Below are 23,000 nucleotides of genomic sequence, written 5' to 3' on the forward strand. Positions count from 1 at the left end.
AAAATAACTCGCCACCAAAGAATAGTCATGCTCATATTCTTTAAACGAAAAAGTTGATAGGGAGTTGTAGCTCTTGTTGTCCAGCAAATGAACAAAATGCATCTCAACATTTTGTACAAATTTTCAACTAATAATCGCATAAGTGTCGGACTCTTTCTATTAGCAAATGCGTATAATAATATGCTACTGAAATGGGATATATTTAATGAAAATTTTTTGTTTCATGGTACTAATGATGAGTACATCTTCTGTTACAATTTTTATTTTGTTCAAGTCACATTATGATCAAGTGTAAGTACATTGCAGTTAGATTTTGTATTAAAATGTATATAACAAAAGCATTAGAAGTCAATCAACAATTTTTAAATATCAAACTAACAAAGACTAAAATACCATAAAATGGTGCGGCAAAGCTAAAAGGAGTGAGAGTGGAATTGGAGAAGAGGAAGGGAGAAGGAGGGGTGCAGCAGGAGTGGAAGGAATGAGGGTAGGAAACGGAGAAGCGAGAGTAGAGGAGGGAGACAGAGAGAAGGAAGACAAGTGAGAGAGTTAATTTTGTCTTTATGAAAATAAAAGGAGAGAGATAATTAGAAATTCAGAAAAAGTTATCACATTTTCAATTTAGCAACAGAATATTTCATTAAACCAAAATTTTTTATCATGGTAAAAACCTAATTTAATTAAGAAGAAGATACTGTAAAATGAGGATAAGAGTTTTGATGGATGTGTTGATGGTTAGGATATGAGAGAGGAAAAGCGAGTGCAGAAAAATAAAAGAGGAAAAATATATGCTGGTTCGTTGACGGATCTGTCATGGTTAGGGGTGGCAAACGGGTCTAAATCCGTTGGACCGGCCTGTGTAACCTGCAAAAAAAGGCTGGTCGAGCTGAAAAATTGAGATCGCCACACTTTGAAAGCCCGCCTAACCCACACCGCTTAAACTGCGGGTTTTGGCGGGCCTCCTCAGAGGGCCCAGCACTTTTTTTTTGCTAGGGACATTTTTTGAAAATATTTTAATTTAGTGTTTTGGATTATATTTTACGTTTGATTGATTATGTTTTAAACTTGTAGATGTTTAATTATATGTTTTAGACAATGTTCATTTTTCTTTGGACAATATTGATTTTATTATTTTATTTTAAAAAACTTGGTTTACGATTATGTTTATTACATATTTATAATTTTAAAGACTTTAATGTTTGTGAATTTATAAATTATAATTTTTTATGTCTTTAAAAATTATAAATTTATTAAAATAGTTATGAAATTATATATATTGTTTAATATTTAATAATAAAAAAGAGATTTGGCGGACTTGGCCCGCTAGCTCGCTGTTAGGCGGGGCGGGATGAGATTTCAGGACCACCTCATTAGGTAGGGTGGGGCGGACTAGCCCGCTAGAGGACAGATTCTTGGTGGGACGGACTTCCTTGTCTACCACCCCTAGTCATGATTGATAGAAATGCTGCAGACGGTGAGTCAGAGGATGGGTGAGTGAGAGAAGAGAAGGGAGAAGGAAAGAGAAAATTGGAAAGATATCAGAAATGAGGGTGCCAGTCACTTTATTAATCTGCTTATCATATAAATTACTTCATTTGCCACATCATACTAGAACATTAACTAACCATGTCTATCTTTATAGATGGACAATTTTGACACATTTTTTAATTAATTAAGGTTATTTTTATTAATAATAAAAATTGAGATCATTTTTGTCGATGTCAAAATACTTTTAGGGATATTTTTGATAGTTAAGTCTTCTCTTTAGTATCACACAGGCAGACATACACACACATCAAAGTATAAACTCATGTAAAGAGTTCACTTGGCAAAGTATGATCCTTGTTTATCAAATATTTCATTATTTTGACCTCATTTTGAGTTGCTAGGTAGCTAATGGTACACCTAATCATTATTACAAACACATAAGTTTGTAAACAAAAACAAAAATAAATTCACTACTTTTTTTTCTTACACTACATACTTATCACACACACACACATAAGAAAAACTTCTATATACCATTTCTGAGATATGAATTCTGGTGTAGCTTGATGAGAGACCTACAAATCTTCCATCTTCTGCAAATTCGCTTCTTTTTGTCGCATGAAATTCATTACCTTTTTTCTTTGTCAAAAGAATCCATTACTACTTCAATTTTTTTCTATACAAAATCCATTGCATTATCTTTTCAGCCCAATCACATTGATTCCGCCAAAAGAATTGAAAATATGAAATAATACAAGGGGTGAGTCTGTTAAAATTAGTGAGTTCAAAGAAAAATGGAAGGAAAGAACCTCACGAAGCTTGATACAGAGGAGGGTATGTGCAATTGCTACACCTCTATCACTTCCGCATCTCATATTCTGATTGCAAAAAATTCCCAACAATATTACATTTTCAACTATATATACTAGCTCCTAAACCAAGTTGCACAACTAATTATCTAGTTGGTATTCCACCTCAACATTCTCTAACGGACTAATTTGACTACTATTATACATGAAGAATTGGTTTAGGTAACACCCCGTCTCAAACCAGAATCGGTGACATAGTGGGAGCCAATTCCTTAGTTAGCACATCAGCTGTTTGGTTAGTCGTGGTGATTGGTAGCAACTTGATTACTTGTTCTTGTCATTTATCCTTCACTACATGACAATCCATATCTATGTGCTTAGTTCTCTCATGAAACACCAGATTGGCCGCAATGTGTAGTGCTGATTGGCTGTCACAGTATACTGCAATCGATTTATCCAGCTTTACTTGCATGTCTTCTAGAATGTAAGTAATCCATTGTGCTTCCCTAGTAGCCATGGCAAGAGCCCTATATTCTACTTCACACAATGACATTGCCACTATATTTCGCTTCTTACTTTTCCATGATACAATAGCTGTTCCTATGAAGAAAAATAGCCCAATATAGATCTTCTAGTGTCTGAGCATGTACCCCAGTCGCTGTCCGAAAAACCAGTGGGCTCTAAATCTGTTTGAGATGAGAACATCAATCTCAATGCTGGCTCATTCTTGAGATACTTGAGTACCCTTATGGCTGCTTCAAAGTGCTTGTCAGTAGCACATTCTAAAAATTGGCTTAGTCTTCCAACTGCATATCCTATATCTGGTCTTGTGTTGGTTAGATATAACAATCTTCCAACTAGTCTTCTATACTCTGACACTGAGTTTAGAAAAGTTTCAGTACTCTTTGTTAGTTTGATGGTATATTCCATTGGAGTTGACACTGCTTTGCAATCCCCCTCTTACTTCGAACTACCTCTAACTCCAAAAAGAATTGTAACTCCCCAATGTCCTTGATCTTGAAGAGGTCATGCAGGTGCTGTTTGAAGAAGGTAATTTCATTCAAATCATCTCCAGCCAATATTAAATCATCTACATAAACTAAAATAGCAGTGAATCTGCCATTAGATGACTTGGTTAAGAGACTATAATCATGTCTTGATTGAGAAAATTCAGCATTGAGCAGAGTGGTGCACAACTTGGTATTCTATTATCTGCTGGCTTGCTTCAAGCCATAAAGAAAATGATCTAATTTGCAAACCAAGTCTGGTGAAGGCAGAGCAAGTCCTTGTGGTGGGCGCATATACACTTCCTCAGCTAATTCACCATGCAAAAAAGCTGTGTTGACGTCCAATTGATAGACGAACCAGCCCCTCACTGTAGCAATAGTCATGTGAATTTGGGAAGGTGTTCATCTTTACCATAGGACTATATGTCTCAAAATAATCTACCCCAGTAGTTTTGATAAATCCCTGAGCAACCAGCCTGGCCTTGTGACGATCAACTAAACCATCAGACTTCAGTTTTAGCTTAAAGACCCATTTGCACTCCACAGCTTTCTTCCCATTAGGAAGTTTGGTAAGAGTCCAAGTTCTATTTTCTCTTAGAACAGTCAGTTCAGAATTAATAGCCTTCTGCCAACTAGGATCACAGATGGCCTCAGCATAGCATTTTGGCTATTTGTGTTTAGGTTGAGAAGTGTGTGTGGTAGATAAAATAGTAGAAGCATCAATGGAAAGAATGAAAAAAGGTGATTCTGACTCAAAAATATAATTATGGACTGATAAAAAAATTTGTTGTTTGCTCATGTAGCATGTTTTCAAAATTTTCAAAGAAAAATTGATGAGATTCATGTGAATTAAGATCTGAATTTGAAGAACAATTGGTGTATGAATCCACTGACACATAGGGCTGGCAATTCATACCCTATCTGCGGGTACCCAACCCAGTCCAACCCATTCAGATAAGGTAGGGTACGGTCCGGGTATGCCTGCGGGTAGGGTAGGGTACGGGTTTAGGGTATACCCCTACCCTACCCGCACCTTATATATAACACATATTTTATAAAAATTAGGTATATAGTAAAGGAAGTGAAAGTTGAACCCACAACCTCCCTTAAGTAATGACTTATAATAAGTGAACAACCACTAAAACTAGTTAGTTAATTTAGTATTTTAGAGTATTAGTTTTTTATTTTTTATGTTATTAATAGTATAAAATTCGAAATGATTGAATTTTATATTTACTTTGAAAAAATTTGATATTTCTACGGGTAGGGTAGGGTAGGGTAGGGTTTAGAATTTTAGGGCGCGAATAGAGTTAGGGTTGAGAGATTTTCGACCCGCGAATATGATAGGGTAGAGTTTTAATAAAATTTGTAACCCGCGGGTAGGGTTAGGGTAGGGTCCAAACCCTACCCTACCCTACCCATTGCCAGCCCTACTGACACAGTAGGCATGCAATGATAATTCTCTAAATATACAGGATGTTCTCTATCTCTTGTAGATTTCTTAATAACCTGAGATGTCTCAGATGCAGCACTAATGAATGGTGAATTATTCAACCTTACGGATGCAGGTAAGCATTCAAATATGTCATGCTCATGATGATATATTGGAACTAATTAATTAGGTGATAGTAATGCATGAAAATTAATGCTACTATGAGATCCAGGGAATGGATCATCAAATGCATAATTGTGTAATGTGGATGGTGCAGAACTTGTGATAGTGTCATTTGTTTTTGAACTTTCTAATGAAAATGAAAATATATTTTCATAAAAAAATACATCCCTTGAAATTAATATATTTCTACTTGTTGTATCATATAAAATATATCCCTTAACACCTTTTTTAATATCCAAATGTACACATTTGACTGTCTTTTGTTCTAATTTTGATCTATGTGCTAATTTTGTTGAAACAAATCCTAGGCATCCAAACACTTTAAGGTAAGATATGTCAGGTTGTTTTCCTTTTAAAATCTCATAGAGAGTGATTTTTCAATAAGACATTGGGAATTCTATTGATGAAATGAACTGAATGTCTTACTACAAAATTCTAAAATTTCTTTGGCATGTTAGAATGAAACATCAAGGCTCTAGCAGCTTCTAAATATGTTGATGTTTCCTTTCTACAATGCCATTTTGTTGGGGAGTTTCTACACAAGTGGTTTGGTAGATGATGCCTTTGGATGCATAGAATTTATTCAATTTAAATTCATGTTCATTATCAGTTCGGAATTTTTTAATTGTCATTCCAAATTGAGTTTCAATCATTTTGACAAAATTCTTGAGTAATTCACTAGCTTCACTTTTTAATTTCATAAAATATAACCAAGTGAATCGACTTTTGTCATCCACAATAGTAAAAAAATATTTAAAACCCGAAATAGAAATGATATTGACGGGACTCAAATATTAATGTGTACAATATCAAAGATATTCATGCTCTTAGAGATTCTTGTCATAAATGGCAACCGCTTTTGCTTTGCATAATGGAAAAAATCACAAGGCTTATTACAAATTGAAAAATCTAAGTTTTTGTATTTTTTTTCATAACAGCAATCTTATCATTTGGCAGATATCCTAATCTAAGATGCCATAGTTCACAATGCGCTATTTGTGTATGCTGTGCAGACAGTGTAGATGCTAAAGATATGGATGTAGCTTGTGATGTAGTTTGAATAGGTGTTAGGTCTTCAAAAGCATAGAGTCCTCTCCGTTGTTCAGCTACACCAATTGTTCTCATGGTAGTCTTGTCCTGGATTTCACACTCATTTTCTTCAAAGATCAGTTTGCATTTTAAATCTGCTGTTAGTTTTGATACTGATATCAAACTGAATTTAAAGTTTGGAATGACATTCAGCAAATAAAATTAATCAGAGAACACAACCATGCCTGCAGTATTGACTAGTGTGTTTGTGCCATCAGGCATGCTAACTAACACAGGTTGAATCGGATGTGGTTTTTGAAATGAATTTTTAATATATGAAACATGATTGGTTGCTCCTAAATCGATGACCCAGGATTTGGGACTAAAAACTAAAATTGACATTATATAAGAGATACCTTGGTTTGATGGAAAAGTTGTGGTAACAATTTGGTTTATGCTATGCGTTGGGTGTGCATCCTGTTGGTTTAGGAGAGCTAACAATGCCTCTCTTTGCTCTAAAGTGAAATATGGCTCAGATTTATCAAATTCTTCCCTTTGAGATTGGTTATTTACTTCATCATTGTTCTCTTCAGCAACCATATTGTTGATCATGGCTCTATTATTCTTGAAATGAGGGAGAAAGTCATGCTTTTTGTAGCATGTGTCTGCCAAGTGGCCATTCTTGCCATAGTATGTACATTGTTTGGATCCTCGTCCAGCTTTCGCATTATTTCCATAGCCTCCTCTTTCCTCCTCTGCCTCTACCTCTTCCCCTTATGCTTCCATTACTGACATCATTTCTGGAATTGACTAGCAGCGCCTTCTTCTCTATTCCTTCATTCATGTTCAACTGTCTTTCTTATTGTAAAAGAGAGGCAAACACTGCATCCACCTTGGGTAATGGCTTCGATAACATAATCTGAGACCTTGTAGTTGAAAAATGCTCATTTAGACCTCTTAGGAACCTCACTGTCCCTGATTCTTCTTTGTAACCTCTCATTATGCTTAATTCACAATTACACTTTCCAGGACACCTTGAGCAGCTCGGGATTGGCCGCAGATTCTTCAACTCCTCCTAAATCGACTTGAGCTTGGTGTAGTAGGTAGTCACTGACGCATCTCCTTGCTTAGTTGCAAACAATTCTTCTTCCAATTCTGCTATCCTATACACATCATCATTATTGTATATGTACCTTAATTCTTTCCACAATTTCTCAAATGAGTTTATCCACATGACGCTTTGAGCAATTTCAGGGCTTAAAGAATGATTAATCCAAAAAAAATGTGTGTATTGCAATGGTCCCACGCTTCAAACAACACATCATCCTCTGCCACCCTTTGGATTGAGCCATCAACAAATTTTATCTTGTTTTTAGATTTCAGCGCTCTCCACATGTCTCTTTCCCATTTTTGAAAATTATTTCCTACCAAGGTAATTGTAACTATGGTTGATCCTGGATTTTCCCAGGATGTAAAAAATAAGGACTCATCGGGTCTAATGCTGGATTTGTCTGAACTTTGTTTGTGTTTGACTGATTTATCATATTGATTTGATTCACCAATGTAACTAATGCCTGTATATCTACTGAAGAGAATGACAAATTTGTTTGAAGTTCCATCGCTTCTTAATCGCAAACCCTAATTTGAGATTCGAATCAATGAATCTTGTTGATGCAGATTCAAAGAGCTTCCTCCCTCGATCTCGCTGATCGGAAATGTTTGTCTATGCTGAATCGGTGCACGACAACACAAATCTCATCAATCTCTATCGATTGAGTTCGAAGGAAGAGGACAAGAATTTAGATGAGAAGAACGAAGAAGAAGACGGAGAAGAAAGAATCGAAGAATTTTAAAGGAAAAACGAATTCACAAGAAGAAGAGAATCAAGAGTTTGTTCTATGAACTTCTTTCGAAGTTCCTCGACTATTCACTGTGATTTTCCTTCCACGTTCACCGTACAATGTTAAAATTAGTGAGTTTAAAAAAATGGAAGAATAGAACCTCACAAAACTTGATGCAGAAGAGGATATGTGCAACTGCTATAACTTCATCACTCCTGCATCTCACATTCTGATTGCAAAAGGGTTCCAACAATATTACATTTCCAGCTATATATACTAGCTCCTAAACTAAGTTACATAATTAATTATCTAGTTGGTATTCCACCTTAGCACTTTTTAACTGACTAATTTGATTACTATTATATATGACTAATTAATTTAGGTAACAGAGTCTAATATTGTTGTCACTTTTAAAGATTATTCAGTAGATATTTGAAAAATTTTACTATGAACTTATAGTTTTTTTTTTAAACAATACTAAGTTTTTTAAAAAATTTTGCATTGGACTTACAGACCACCATGAGATAAAAAAAAATAAAGACACCGAAGAATGATTATGATAAATTTGTCCTTGATAGAAGAACAAATCGTATCTAACATTACAATTTTTTCGCACATCTGTATAACTCTAACTATTTAAGCTTTCAAAAAGACTTACTTTGTAATTTTTTTCTTGAGAACGTATTCGCTATTTTATTTTTTTTAGGGTGGAAACTCACCTGCAGTCGACTGCAGGTGAAGTTGCTTCTAGATTGTTGACACGTGTTATTGTATGGTTTAAAAAAAATCGATTTATTTTATATAAATGGTTTATTTAAAAAAACCGATTTGAATAGATCAAATAACTACTTTTAAAATAATTTAAATTCTTTTTGCGTGTTATTCCTAAATTCCTAACAGATGAATTTGATATGTTCTTTTTCTTCATTCATATTGACCAATTTTTCTTTAAATTTATCTGAAACTTTTTTTTATTTAATTTTTGTCAAATACATGTATACAAATTGTTTGAAAAAGTAAAATTTAGTATTCTGAAAAAGAAACAAAATTCACGGTTTTTTTATAGGAATGACATAAATGATATCATCTGTCCTTTTTTTGTGTCTCTATTTCTATTTTCTTTTAAATTTATCTGAAACTTTTTTATTTAATTTTTGTCAAATACATGTATACAAATTGTTTGAAAAAGTAAAATTTAGTATTCTGAAAAAGAAACAAAATTCACGGTTTTTTTATAGGAATGACATAAATGATATCATCTGTCCTTTTTTTGTGTCTCTATTTCTATTTTCTTGATGAGTTTTGTTTTGTTTCCCATAACTTACATTTTCAGTTGCTTTTAAATTAAGCTATAAACAGATTTTAAATTAAGCTGTAAAAATATGTTCAATTGCAAATTTATCGTTAAATTAAATTTTATGGTAATCAATCAATTAACTTTTATTTTACTAATAAACTATTTTCATGCAAATTATTGTTGATTTTTCAATATTATTCTATAAATAAATTATTTTTTTAAGATAATAAGACTATAATTTACTTGTCTAGAAATTATGATTTCACTGTTATGCACATTTTTGTGTTTTTACTTATCAACTAGAATTTATTTATTTTCAATAGAACAAAAGCATCTAATCAAAATATTAATTTGGTCTCCTTAAATAATTGAACATAAATATGTACGTATTTATTAAATAATTTTCATCATTCACAGAGGAATGAATAAAAATATAAATTAAGAAATACATTTGAAATAATAAATTTGATTAAGAAATATAAATAAAAGGAACCTAATTGAAAGTTTCATATTAATTCTGAAAAAAGATTGAAAGAGAACGAATTTTACGTGCAAAACGAAGAAGAAGGGAATAAAAGTAACTGCTTGGTCCAATTTAAAATTGATTTTTTTAAATAAACCATTTATATAAAATAAACCGATTTTTTTTAAACCATATAGTAACACGTGTCAGTCATCCAGAAGCAACTTCACCTGCAGTCGACTGCAAGTGAGTTTATGCCTTTTTTTAGAGACTTGCTCAAAATTATTTATGTTTTGTTCTTTAAAAAATTTGGCAATAATACTAGATTTAAAATAGAAGCTACTTTCAATAAATACAAACTACAATAATAATATTTGATAAAATTTCTTCTAATTTTAAAATGATTATAATAGAGATGAATATAGTTTAAGAGTCATTTTTAAATTAAAAAATCATTAAATATTAAGTTATATTAGACTTGTTATTTTTAAAATATATCTAATTTTTTAATTTATCAAAAACTTCTAGAATAAGCATTAGCAAGCCCGCCCTAAGATAATAATGTCTTAAACAGTCAAGCAACGATTAGTTTAATTATTAATATCTTCTATTTACGAAGAAATTTTTAATTAACTCTAATATTTTTTATATATACTAAGAAAGACCTAATTATAAAATTAAAAATAGTGTAAAGACCATTAAAAAATTATATATAATGACTTAATTAAAATTTAGTAAAAATATATTGGCCCACAGACTGATTCTTTAATTAATTGAGATAGATTAAAAAAAATACAAAAACATGAAATGATTATTGAGATGGAGAGTTACCTTCATGATGAAAACATGGAGACAAGGAGAGTACAAAAAGGGAAGTTTCTTGCAATAAAGCAAACAAGCAAGCAAGTAATATACAACATCAAATATCGATGAAGCTAAGTTGTTAGATAGCATTACAACTCTTCAACAAAAAGGAAGCTAAAGTAAGAACACTGGAATGAGAAATTAAGGAGATAGCCAATTGAAAGTTGAAGCTCCACTTTGGCACGGTAATTATTTTAATTTATTACTAATCAATCTTCAGTAAATGTGTTATTGAATATTGATTTGATGAAGGTGTGTCTGTATTTTTCTTTTTCTTTTTTTTTTTCATTTTGTTTTTGGATGATTATGAGCTGGGGCTTGTTCTCTTCTTCGCTGGTTTAAGTCTTGATAGTGTTGAGAGTTGAATAAAAAAGGTATAAACTAGTAAAGTCTTATTTATAAGAATATTTTGTGAATAATTTTAATGTACTATTTGTAGTTGGAAAGTATATATTTTAAACAAACATTTTAGTTACTTTTAATGTGAATAAATTTTGTAGACAAATAAATTAAAAGTATATTAGAACAAATTCATTACGAATTGTGTGAGACACTATCTTTAATAATTTTTAAGTCATGTTTAAAATAAGAAACCAAAAATATACAAAGACAACTCGTGTATATGTGTGAAAAATCATCATTGCACTTGAATTTCTTTAGTAAATAAACATTACACTCCAATATATATAAAATTTTATAGTTCCACAATTTTCTTCTGTGTCAAATGAAATTTGAAACACATAAAAATATACAACAATTTCCTACATGTTTTAAATTATAAAAAAAGTTAAAAGAAAAATCTAAGAAATATTGAAAAATATTTTGCATTAATATATAGTATCTATAAGAATTTGAGTTTCACCTTAAATCAAGTATATTTCTTTGAAAACCTTTTGAGATAACAATTGAATTGGAATATGTCCACAACTCTCCACAAAATATTGTCATAAAGTTCTACTAGAGTTAATATCTAAACTCATAGGATATGGTCTCATTTCTACTCTTAGTTACGTCGCCTATTTAAAATTCTTTATAATGCAATATTTTGTATCTGTATTTATTGAGTTTTTGTTAACAATGCAAGCAATTAATGGATTTTATTGAGGAATCAAAAGGCAGTTAAAAATATAATAATAAAAAAGAAATCTAAAAAAATCTATTTATCTAGTTATCTATTTTTATTATATAAAAATTAATACTAAACTTTTTATACATTAAATATAAGTTATGTTTCTTTTGTAATGATACCACATCATCAGTTTTAATTATTTGGCAAAAACTTAAAAATTAACTAATAAAATTTTAGTAAAATAATTTTAAAAAATAAAAATTAAAACCATAACTCTCACCATTAATTATTTTATTACATATTATTATTTAATGAAAATATAAAGTATTAATTAAATATAATAAACATCTACATTAAAAGTATCATAATAATAGAGTAAAGCATTGTTTTTGTCCTTAACGTTTGAATCGTCCTATTTAAGTCCCTAATGTTTCAAACTTGACTCAATGTTGTCCTGCTGTGAGGAATTGACGACGTGACAAAAGTGAGACGATTTTGAAACGTTAGAGACTTAAATAGGACGAACACGTTGGGGACAAAAATGATACATAGAAATAAAATTTAATTTTATTCTTCAATAATATCAATTTTTACGATACATAACTATTCAATTATTTTTTAATCACATCTAAGTAAATTACACTTAATCACATTAATTTTATTGTAAATAAATTATTTTTTTAATAATTTTACTCTTAAAATTTTTTACTCATCACAAAATGTTTGTAAAATGACTAATACATAAACTTATATAAAAAAATTATACATATACAATAAAGTAATGTGATTCACCTATCGCGGTTTATACACACTACTCATTCACACATAAACCGCGACACCCCTATCGCGCAGTTTATACTTTTTTTTTTAGAATATATTTATAAACCACGAATCTCCTATCATAGTTTACATAATTTATGAAAAAAAATACATTTTAATATCTGTTTTGCATAGTGTGTAATCTGATAATATTATAAAGTAGTTTATTTATTAATTATTATAGTAAATTGTCCTAATTTATATTTTCTTTCAAACATCCCTTGAATTTCGTTAAAGCAATCCTTTTATCTCTATTAGAGTTATCATATATTCAATTTGAAAAACCAAGTGCATTTATCATCAGAATTCGGAAGTGTATTTTCTATTTTCTAGAGCATTGTGAGTATGTGATTTATTCATCAGAAGCAGGCCCAGGCCCAGGCCCAGGCCCAATTCATGATTCTTTTGGGCCTGGACGCGTGGCAAGCATCAACGAAACGTTTCGTTTTTTTGGCGGGTGTTGCATGCGTGCATTGCATTCATTAACAATCATTCATTGATTTTTGATGTTTGAAGCTTCTCCCTAAATTCGATTGTGACGTAGAGAATTTTGCTCTCCTATCTTCTCGGAACCCCCTCTCACTCCATAAATAATCACACTCATCTTTACGTACAAAAATTTTCCAATGCATGTTTCTTAATTTCTTGATGAGTTTACCGTCCAAAACAAGAATCTTTGATTCAACAAGGTTCTCACTGTTTCCACTCTCAAGGTTTGATTACTTCGCTTCAATTTCTTTACTTCTCATTCGCATTATACCACATTCTTTTAAGTCACAATGAGCTTGGTCAAATTTGGAACGTGTTCTTTGGATTCTTAGTTTTCTTGAATTTAAAACACAATGTCTTTGTGATTTCAGCTGAATTTTGCTGTTCTTTTACAATTTATCTGAATACAATGTAGGATAATTTTTCTTTTTCACCGAGAATCTGTTTTCTTTCTTCCAAATAATTTAATGCATGGATTTTGTTAAATGAATAAAACTGGAAGTGTGAAGGGTTTGTGAATGATGATGTTGCGTTGAATTGAATGTAATGTACATAATTTAATCTGGAGTGTCAATAAAGGCAATGATTTTGATTGGTTTTATTTGTCATTAATATGAATTTCAGCAGGTTTCAAGGGTTTTCTTGTGTGACATGATCACACTTATGGGAACTTGTTTTAGAAATATTATCTCCATGGATATCTGAAGTGGTGTGTGCACCCTCAAGTGATGAAGCCCCAATCTGAAAACCACTCTACAGAACCCAGGAATCTGGGCCACTCTTCAAGTGCCAACTTCAATGGAATCAATTTTGGTGAAGTTGAAGGTACGGGGACAGCATTATCCTTTGAGAATTGAGAGTAATGAATGGTGCTTTTTTATGTTTCAAATAAGAAAAATGATTCCTTGGTTTTCTTTTATGTTTCAAATAAGAAAAGTGATTCCTTAACTCGCAACATATTGCTTGACTCACTCCTTGGTAGTTGCCCATGGCGGGCACCACGCCTATCTATGAGTGGGTTAGGTGCGCGACTCACTCCAAGCATGATCAACTTAACATGCATCTTCAAATAAAAATCCAAAGGGACTATATTTTACAGCAATAACCCATTTTTGTGACATCAAATGGACTCCAGCTCTCAAACATGTATAGGATGGAACCAAACCAAAATTTGTTTGCCTTTGATTATCCCAATTTGTCCCATTTGATGTCTTTTTATGTCCGCAAATCCAAATATGAAAGGCTTTTTGAAATAAAGAACAAAATCATCTGCTTGAAATCCTATCTTGAATATGCCTCTTAGTAATTTTCTGTTGCATTTAATTGATATGCTAATCTCCTTCGGTTTGAATGAATTTCAGCCAAGCACCGAATGCTTTTGGTCCAGTGGCTAAATAGTCTTCTTCCAACGTTGAACTTGCCGGTAAATATCACAGATGATGAGCTAAGAGTATGCTTGAACAATGGTACAATTTTATGTCAAATAATGAACAAGCTACGACCTGGTTCAGTAAGTGAGGTAACAACATTCACCTTGCTATTGTTTCAACTTTTATTGGCAACTTGATTTTTTATGTTGTGTTGGCTCAATCGTTTTACTTTTTCTATTTGTAGGTCAGTGAATTTGATAATTCTCCGTCAGCAAAGTCAGAGAATGTTAAGAGATTCCTGAAAGCCATAGATGCATTGGGCATGCCCAAGTTTGAAATATCAGACCTAGAGAAGGTATAAGAGAGATGACTTCTTATGGATTTGAATGTGTCCATACATGAAAACTAAAAGCTTAATTGTTTTTTGGTTTTCTGTATTTTCTGTTTTCAAAATTTTCTGAAGGGAAAAGTGAAAACAGTAAATGGATACCAAAACAACTAAGTAGGCCCTAATTTGCAGTAGAGGCAGTCCCAAAACTGTAATCATCAATAGAGCATATCAGACACTTTTACATCTATTTTTTGGTTCATAATTTTAGAGCAATACTATAGTCAGAAACATAAAATGGCAACAATTTTCAATAGAATTCTTTCAAACAGATTCTTGTAGAAACTGACTCTCTAGCACCTTCACAGTCTTATGTATTACACTAGTTTTGTTCTCCCTGATTACCACCTTCTCTTTTAAATTACAGGGCCATATGAAGTCTGTTGTGGATTGTCTTTTAACACTTAGAGCCAAAAGTTTACAGAATGCTTGGGGAGACAATATTTCTATGACTAATTCCAAAGTCAGATCCATCATGAGTTCACCTTCATCACATGGGGGTGACCAGAGGAAGAATCCATCAGAATCAAAGTTCCAAAGTGTTTTGCGTAGTCCGGTAATGGCTGGTATGCTGACTTTTGATCCTAACTCAGCCTCTTCCTCCTTTGTGTGTGTGAGTGTGCGCGCACATGCGTTAATGCATATGGAGATTGTGAGATATGCATGAGTATGAAGTTTCCTTAACATTCTCACGGTTATATTAACAATAAAATTTATTGATATCCCTGTTTGCATATATTCCGCTATAGTAAAGAAATATGTCAGGAGCATATCAAGGAAGACCAAGTTAGAAGATAAACGTCAAGCAAATTATGACACTGAAAACACAATTCAGGGTAAAAACCATAAGAAATAATTTTTACAAGTGCTCAATGAGGTTTAATCTTTACAAACTAGGATGATTGACATGTAACTCAGGAATTATTTTCTTTAAAAACTCGTACTCACACATAAAACAAGAAAATGAAAGAGAAACTGATAAGAACAAAGTAATAACTAATAAGTTACAGCTTTGCCTGTGTTAAGGACATCTATACTTATGAAAATAAATATCTCATATTTTGTGCTTAACCAGATTAAATAGTGTTTCTCTTCTGCAGAGCCATCGGCTGCATTATTACACCATGTAGGTCATAAATTTCACGAGGTGTTTCAAATGAAACATGGAAGCTATGCTGAACTTCCTGCTGCCAAAATCTCAGAACTGATGAAATCTACCAGTTTAAATGTAAAATCTAAAGAATCTTTTTGTCATCTTCATATTGACCAATTGTTTACATGATTTTGCTGGTTTGATGCATCACTAATTTCTTTCAGCACCTACTTTTGCAGAATGCTCCTACTCAATCACTTTTGAGTGTTGTGAACGCTATTTTGGAAGAAAGTGTTGAAAGAAGAAATAGTGAAATACCCCATGTATGGTATAGCCTTGAAGGCTTTTGCAGTTAAAGTTATACAGCAATGCTCTTGTATATATTGTGTGTTTATCTTACCGTAAAGACTTGAAACATATTATAACAAAAAGTTGCATGAGAAACCTTTTGAATGAAAATGATTGTTTGTCTGACAATATAATTGCATCTCAGCGCGTGGCTGTCTTGTTGAGAAAAGTTGTCCAGGAGATTGAGCGGCGCATATCGACTCAAGCAGATCATATAAAAACAGTGAGTCACTTATATTGTATTTTAAGAGCTATATAGTTTTGGTTTTCTCAGTTTGCTTCCTCATATCATGTTTTTACCCTCTGGCTTCAGCAAAACAATCTTTTTAAGGCTCGCGAAGAAAAGTATCAATCAAGAATTAGAGTACTTGAGGTTCTTGCTTCTGGAGCAAGGGAAGACAATGAGGTACTACCTCAAATTGTTAATTAGTTTATCTATAGATTCTTAGGCACTTTGTATATTAGTAAAATCAAGAACTTTTTTCTTGTAGGTTGGGGTTCGAAGCCCTATTCGGCAACAGCAACAGACTGCAGTTACGAGTGCAATCGTGCAGCCAAAGGAACAGAGTGAGGTGACTAAAATGGAAGAAAAGAAGGCTTTTGAATCAATACAGTCTGAAAAGGCTAAAGAGGAGACAAAGTCGGAAGATAACCAAGAGGTAATTCGGTTGATGAAAGAGCTGGAAAATAAAAACATGGACATTTCAAAATTGAAGCAAGAGCTCGAAATAATGAAGAAAGGTAGCCAAGATGTTACTAGCTCTGTGAAAGAGATGGAAGATAAAAACATGGAAATTTCAACATTGAAGAAAGAGCTAGAAACAATGAAGAAAGGCAACCAAGACCTTACTAAGGTTGTGGAAGAGATGGAAAATAAAAGGTTGGAATTTTCGGCTTTGAAACAAGAAGTAGGAATAATAAAGAGTGATGACGAGGATGTTGCTAGGTTGACAAAAGATCTGGAAAGCAGAAAAATAGAAATTGCAACGATGAAGCAAGAACTAGAAGCATTGAGAAAAGGAAATCAAGATGTTGCTGGGCTGATGAAAGATTTGGAAAATAAAAGCACAGAAATTTCAACATTGAAGCAAGAAATAGAAACATTGAAAAAAGGTAACCAAGATGTTGCTAGGCTGATGAATGATCTAGAAAATAAAAAAGCAGAAATTTCAACAAAGAAGCAAGAATTAGAAAACACAATGAAAAATGGTAACCAAGATATTGCTAGGCTGATGAAGGATCTGGAAAATAAAAGCCTGGAGATTTCAGCATTGAAGCAAGAAATAGAGACACTGAAAAAAGATAACCAAGATATTGCTAGGCTGATGAAGGATCTGGAAAATAAAAGCCTGGAGATTTCAGCATTGAAGCAAGAAATAGAGACACTGAAAAAAGATAACCAAGATGTTGCTAGGATGATGAAGGATCTGGAAAATAAAAGCATGGAGATTTCAACATTGAAGCAAGAAATAGAAACATTGAAAAAAGATAACCAAGATGTTACTAGGATGATGAAGGATCTAGAAAATAAAAACACTGAAATTTCAACAAGGAAGCAAGAACTAGAAGACACATTGAAAAATGGTAACCAAGATATTGCTAAGCTGATGACAGATCTGGAAAATAAAAGAACAGAAATTTCGGCATCGAAGCAAGAAATAGAAACATTGAAAAAAGATAATCAAGATGTTACTAAGCTTGTGAAGGACCTAGAAAATAAAAATTCAGAACTTTCAACAAAGAAACGAGAATTAGAAGAAACGCTGAAAAATGGTAACCAAGATATTGCTAAGCTGAAGAAAGATCTTGAGAATAAAACCATGGAAATTTCAGCATTGAAACAAGAAATAGAAACATTGAAAAAAGATAATCAAGATGTTACTAAACAGGTGAATGATCTAGAAGAGAAAAATGCAGAACTTTCGACAAAGAAGCAAGAATTAGAAGAGGCATTGAAAAATAGTAACCAAGATATTGCTAGGCTGACGAAAGATCTAGAAACAACAAAGAAAACATATGATTTACAGTGCTCACAGTTGGAAGCAGAAATCAAGGGTGCTAAAGGAGAACTGAAAGAGAAGTCACAAGAATATGAGCATCAGTTGGAATCATTAAGTAATAAGATTAGAGAGAATGAGGCCTCTTATGAGTCCGAATATCAAAAGTGGAACCTAAAAGTTATCCAATTTCAGAAAGCTACAACTTTTCAGCTTAGTTCGATCAAGGTAAAATTACAGATGTGTTAATGTCAGTTTTTTTATTTATTTATTTACATCATTTCAAATCTTACTTAATCTAATTTTCAAAAATCCAGGTCTTGAAATTGTCTTGGGAAACTGTTAAGCAGCATGTGCTAAATGAGCAACCATTTTATGCAGAAGAGTTTAAGCGATTAGGTAAGCTTTGTTACTAATCTCATTTTAAAATCCCCTCCATTTTTTTTTATCTATATGGGATAAGCACTATCTGATCATTTTGTTGTAACTTGTGTAGGTGTAAATCTTAAACCATTGGTAGATGCAGCTGAGAACTATCAGGTAGTTCTTGCGGAAAATCGGAAGATGTTCAATGACATTCAAGAATTAAAAGGTGACACCATTAGTATTTGTACAATAAAAATTAAATGATGGACGTGTATTGTGAATTCACACAAAACTTTTCTATGATATAGGAAATATTAGAGTATATTGCAGAGTTAGACCATTTCTCCCAGGACAAAAGGAGAAACAATCTATTGTGGAACACTATGGTGAAACCGAGTTGGTTGTGGCAAATCCTTCCAAACAAGGGAAAGAAGCCCTTAGAACATTTAAGTTTAACAAGGTCTTTGGTCCAACTGCAACTCAAGGTTTATTTCTAATCTTTTATATTGCCCTTTAGTTACCACCTAGCTTCTGATTGATGAGTATTTTGGCATCATAACAATACCTCTATCCAGTTTCTTCCTATTTGTTTATGTTAACACCAATGATGCTGCACTAATTTATACTATTCAACTCCGAGTGATGCAGCTGATGTATACAATGACATTCAAGCCTTTATACGATCAGTACTCGACGGGTACAACGTATGCATATTTGCTTATGGCCAAACTGGTTCTGGGAAAACTTACACAATGGTATGGCCTTATGCACATAGTGATTTTCATCTTATTGCACCATGCTAGTCAAATAAATTCATCATGATATAAGATTTCATTTTGTCTTTGTTCTTATGCTTTTTCGTCAGAGTGGTCCAAATGGTGCAACAGCTGAGAGTGTTGGTGTTAACTATCGAGCTTTGAATGACCTTTTCAGCATAGCAACTACCAGACAGAGCACCATTTCCTATGAAATTGGGGTTCAAGTGATTGAAATATACAATGAACAAGTGCGAGATCTGTTGACGTCTGAATCTACTCCAAAAAAATATCCTTTTCTATTAATATGTGGAATTTTATTCTTTGCATGAACTTGTAGTTGATAATTTTTATTTGTTTTTTTTCTTCCTTACATGGTTTCCTTCATTTGCACACGGTTGGGATATTGACTCACTCCCAACCAAATGGCTTAGCAGTACCTGATGCTAGCATGCAACTTGTAAAATCAACCGCGGATGTCATAAAGCTGATGGACATTGGCCTGAAAAATAGAGCCAAAAGTGCAACTTCTATGAATGAAAGAAGTAGCCGTTCTCACAGGTTTTTTATTTCTCCTTTCCTTGGCATCAAACATTGAGAACTTTCTAGTATGGTGAAACTCAATGTACTTATGTGGACAGTGTGGTATCGATTAATGTTCGTGGAGTAGACATGAAGTCTGGTTCTACTCTTCAAGGCAACCTTCATTTGGTTGATTTGGCTGGAAGTGAGAGGGTAGATCGGTCTGAAGTGACTGGTGATCGACTTAAGGAAGCACAGCATATCAACAAATCACTATCTGCTCTTGGAGATGTCATCTTTGCTCTTGCTCAAAAGAATGCTCATGTGCCATACAGAAATAGCAAGCTTACTCAACTTCTGCAATCTTCCCTTGGTAAAATCATCGTTCTTCATTTCTTAATTTCTACAGGCCTTGCTTTGCAAGTAGCAGCTGAAAGTAGAAAAAAATTCCTCAAGTTACTTCATGGCTTTACATTTTATAATCTCTTGTGGTTACAATTGATGACTTCGATTTTACTGCACAGGTGGTCATGCAAAGACACTCATGTTGGTACAAATCAATTCAGATGTAAAGTCATATTCGGAATCTCTAAGTACCTTGAAGTTTGCTGAGAGAGTTTCTGGTATTGAGTTAGGAGCTGCAAAAAGTACCAAAGATGGGAAAGATGTCAGAGAATTAATGGAGCAGGTGCTTAACTTGATTATTAGTTTATTACCTATACATACCTTCCATCATCTTATGAATGCATCACAAGCCTTTCAATTAATTTAGTATTGATTTTCGTCTACTTTCATTGTATACTTTGGAAGCAGAAGCTCACAAAACTATTCAAGCCATTATAAACAACATCTCCAATTATAAACCACTGAAATCAAGCAATAAAAATTATGGTGAATCATATTAACCTCCCTAAGCCTAAGTTCAGTGGGATCCGTTGTGATGCTTCTTTATCTGTCCATGTTACACTTTATAAATATGTGTATAAAAGATGACTAGTTTGACTTTGATGTGAAGCAACCAAGCCTGGGTTAGCATCATTTTGCCTTGTATGATGTTTAATCCATCCATGGCTATATATAAATGTTGTCACATAAAAATGTCATCACATGAAAACATATATACATTCTCCAATGAATGACACTGTTTGAAATGATTACATTGGTTTATGAACTTATCAAGAGAGTCATCTAGACCATTTGAAACTCTTTTTTTCCTTTGTGCACCTTTGGGCGCTCTAGAAAGAATAACAGTGACTAATTTTTTTTCATCTTGTGCAGGTGGCTTCTCTAAGGGACACTATTTTGTCAAAAGATGAGGAGTAGAATTATTCAGAGAAATCAAACCATAAAAGCTGAAGTAATAACCATCTTAAATGAGTTTATTATTTTCTGATGCAGATTTTGATTAAGTAGCATTTGTGACAATGATATTCTTCTTGTACAAAAAACTTATGGATCCTCTGAAACTTCCACTCTCATTGAAGGCATAAAATCATTAGATACTATGCAGAGAAGTAAGTATTGCTTGGGTGCTACATATTATTAATAAGAAAATAGTTTAAGTTTAATATACTGATAGTATAATACGTTTTACACAATTGGCCAATTACATTCATTCTCTTAAATGACAATTCATGTGGTTGATGTGAAAAGTGGTTATTTTTGCTGTCGTGGTATTATATAATTGGATGTATGTGTACAACTGCTTTATACTGACAGACATTAAAATTAAATCATAAGAAAATTTTTCTATTACTTCAACTTAGAAACTCTGTTGATAAATGTGTCAACTTTGTTCACAAATTTTCATTTCAGGTATTTAAAAAAAGTAGCTTTTGTAAAGACCAACCTGTAGCTCCAAAGCAGTAGCATAAAGTAGGGGTTATGTTAAAATCAGAATCTCAGCTGAGAGGATCCATTTTCACAAGAGTTGCAGTTTCATACCATTTTACACCTGTGTAAAATACACGTATCCATTCATGTAAATAGGATTTTTTTTTCTTTTTTTGTCAATTACTCAACACTTATTTTTAGCATTGTGACCTTTTTGTGAATATTGTAATAATTTTAGACATTGTAAGTTGTAACATCTATCAATTATGAATCTTTCTGAGGCAATTGATCAAATATATTATTATTAATCTATTAGAATAATAAACCAGTTTATCATAATAACATAGAGCATGCCAAAAGAAATGAATAATTTGAGAATAAAACAAATAATGCCTAATGCTAATTCCTTTCAAAATCATTTGTTCCTTGCAAGTATTCCCTTCTTGAAAGAGAAAAAAGAAATAAAAACAAATAAAATACACTCTTCCATGCCATTTGACAAATTGACCTTTCACTATCATCACGGGAATTAAGTCAAATTAGGCAATATCCTTTACACCTAGTTGCTACTTTCTAGTTTGCATCTCCCTTTTCAATAACATGATAATGATAATATCGTGTCCTTATGAAAGAAAATGTAGATTAGATTATTCAAATCCAAATTTTCCTGCTTTCGGTGAAAGTCGTTTTCATGCAAAATTTCATTCCCCATTCCGTAGGCGCAAACAATGTTCCTTGTTACAACTTGGCAAACGGTGTAAGCCAGCACAAGTAGCTGTAGCTCCACCCCAAAAAACATCAAAAGCAGAAACCACCACGTAACTTCTCAATTCAGCTTAGATGGTCCCTATTCATTTGTACTAATATTTAAAAAAAAATATGTTTTTTTAATTTTTTACTCTCTATTTGAATTTTATTTAAAAATTTATTTATTATTAAAATAAATTAAATAATAAATATTTAAATATTTTAAAAGATATTTAATAAAAATAAAAAATATTTTCATTTACTCTTTGTATTTATTTTTAGAAATTATACTCAGTAAAAAACATTTTATGAAGGTTTCTCAAAAACTTATTAAATATAATCTTGAAGCATGGAAATATTTTGATATGATGATGAGTCACATCAACCACCAAACAAACACATAAGACCACTATACAAGCCGCCACCGTCTCAACCTCCTCCTTAACATCAAAACAAAGCAAGTAACAAACACATGTTTCTACCAATTGATGTTGATATCTTAGGTGATATAAAATTATTCATGGATACACAAAATCAGGGAAAGTATAAGAAAATGTATTTTGTTTTACTTCTCCTTTTCTAGGATTTCTTTTTAAATAAATAATTTAAATATTTTATTTATAGATATAAATAATTTATAACATATTTACCAATTTCCAACTTTTTACATATTTGGTTTATAATATAAATCAATTAAGATTATTTATATCTTTTTTACATTGCAAATAAGATATAATTTTATTTGGCTTTATTTCCTTTGCAAATGAAAAATGTAGAATTTGAAAAAACGA

General features: G+C 32.3%; 2 protein-coding genes and 1 long non-coding RNA gene across 3 annotated transcripts; 1 reads left to right on the forward strand and 2 right to left on the reverse strand.

Moving 5' to 3' along the window:
* Window positions 1-2,634: 2,634 nt before the first annotated feature.
* LOC127747676 (uncharacterized) lies at window positions 2,635-6,560 on the reverse strand. The gene is made up of 6 exons (XM_052261821.1): window positions 6,365-6,560; window positions 5,856-6,121; window positions 3,663-3,929; window positions 3,262-3,334; window positions 2,948-3,175; window positions 2,635-2,897 (listed from the first exon to the last, which is right to left on the reverse strand). The coding sequence occupies exons 1-6, from the start codon at window positions 6,558-6,560 to the stop codon at window positions 2,635-2,637; spliced, it is 1,293 nt and encodes a 430-aa protein (XP_052117781.1).
* Window positions 6,561-10,502: 3,942 nt separating this feature from the next.
* LOC107490360 (kinesin-like protein KIN-14K) lies at window positions 10,503-20,952 on the forward strand. Its single transcript, XM_021143082.2, has 19 exons — window positions 10,503-10,598; window positions 13,415-13,615; window positions 14,152-14,309; window positions 14,405-14,515; window positions 14,916-15,114; window positions 15,649-15,776; window positions 15,881-15,964; window positions 16,135-16,212; window positions 16,303-16,395; window positions 16,481-18,214; window positions 18,304-18,385; window positions 18,483-18,578; window positions 18,661-18,837; window positions 19,001-19,107; window positions 19,218-19,396; window positions 19,504-19,668; window positions 19,749-20,002; window positions 20,154-20,317; window positions 20,908-20,952. Exons 2-19 carry the CDS (start codon window positions 13,519-13,521, stop codon window positions 20,950-20,952), a joined length of 3,951 nt encoding a protein of 1,316 aa, XP_020998741.1. The 5' UTR covers window positions 10,503-10,598; window positions 13,415-13,518.
* LOC110281293 (uncharacterized) lies at window positions 19,909-21,549 on the reverse strand. Its single transcript, XR_002376011.2, has 3 exons — window positions 21,479-21,549; window positions 20,227-20,267; window positions 19,909-20,059 (listed from the first exon to the last, which is right to left on the reverse strand). It is a non-coding gene; the product is annotated as an uncharacterized LOC110281293 (long non-coding RNA).
* Window positions 21,550-23,000: the final 1,451 nt, after the last annotated feature.

Source organism: Arachis duranensis, chromosome 5 (assembly GCF_000817695.3).
Source record: "Arachis duranensis cultivar V14167 chromosome 5, aradu.V14167.gnm2.J7QH, whole genome shotgun sequence".
NCBI classification, from domain to species: Eukaryota; Viridiplantae; Streptophyta; class Magnoliopsida; order Fabales; family Fabaceae; genus Arachis; species Arachis duranensis.

What these genes read in the sequence shown, in the direction of transcription:
- LOC127747676 (XM_052261821.1), bottom strand. Translation starts at nt 6,560, where the DNA reads ATGATCAACAATATGGTTGCTGAAGAGAACAATGATGAAGTAAATAAC. An exon ending in AACTTTTCCATCAAACCAAG is followed by an intron (nt 6,122 to 6,364) that starts GTATCTCTTATA and finishes GTTTGATATCAG; the next exon opens with TATCAAAACTAACAGCAGAT. An exon ending in ATTGCTACAGTGAGGGGCTG is followed by an intron (nt 3,335 to 3,662) that starts GTTCGTCTATCA and finishes TTCTTCAAACAG; the next exon opens with CACCTGCATGACCTCTTCAA.
- LOC107490360 (XM_021143082.2), top strand. Translation starts at nt 13,519, where the DNA reads ATGAAGCCCCAATCTGAAAACCACTCTACAGAACCCAGGAATCTGGGC. An exon ending in TGAAATCTACCAGTTTAAAT is followed by an intron (nt 15,777 to 15,880) that starts GTAAAATCTAAA and finishes CTACTTTTGCAG; the next exon opens with AATGCTCCTACTCAATCACT. An exon ending in AGAAGAGTTTAAGCGATTAG is followed by an intron (nt 18,386 to 18,482) that starts GTAAGCTTTGTT and finishes TAACTTGTGTAG; the next exon opens with GTGTAAATCTTAAACCATTG.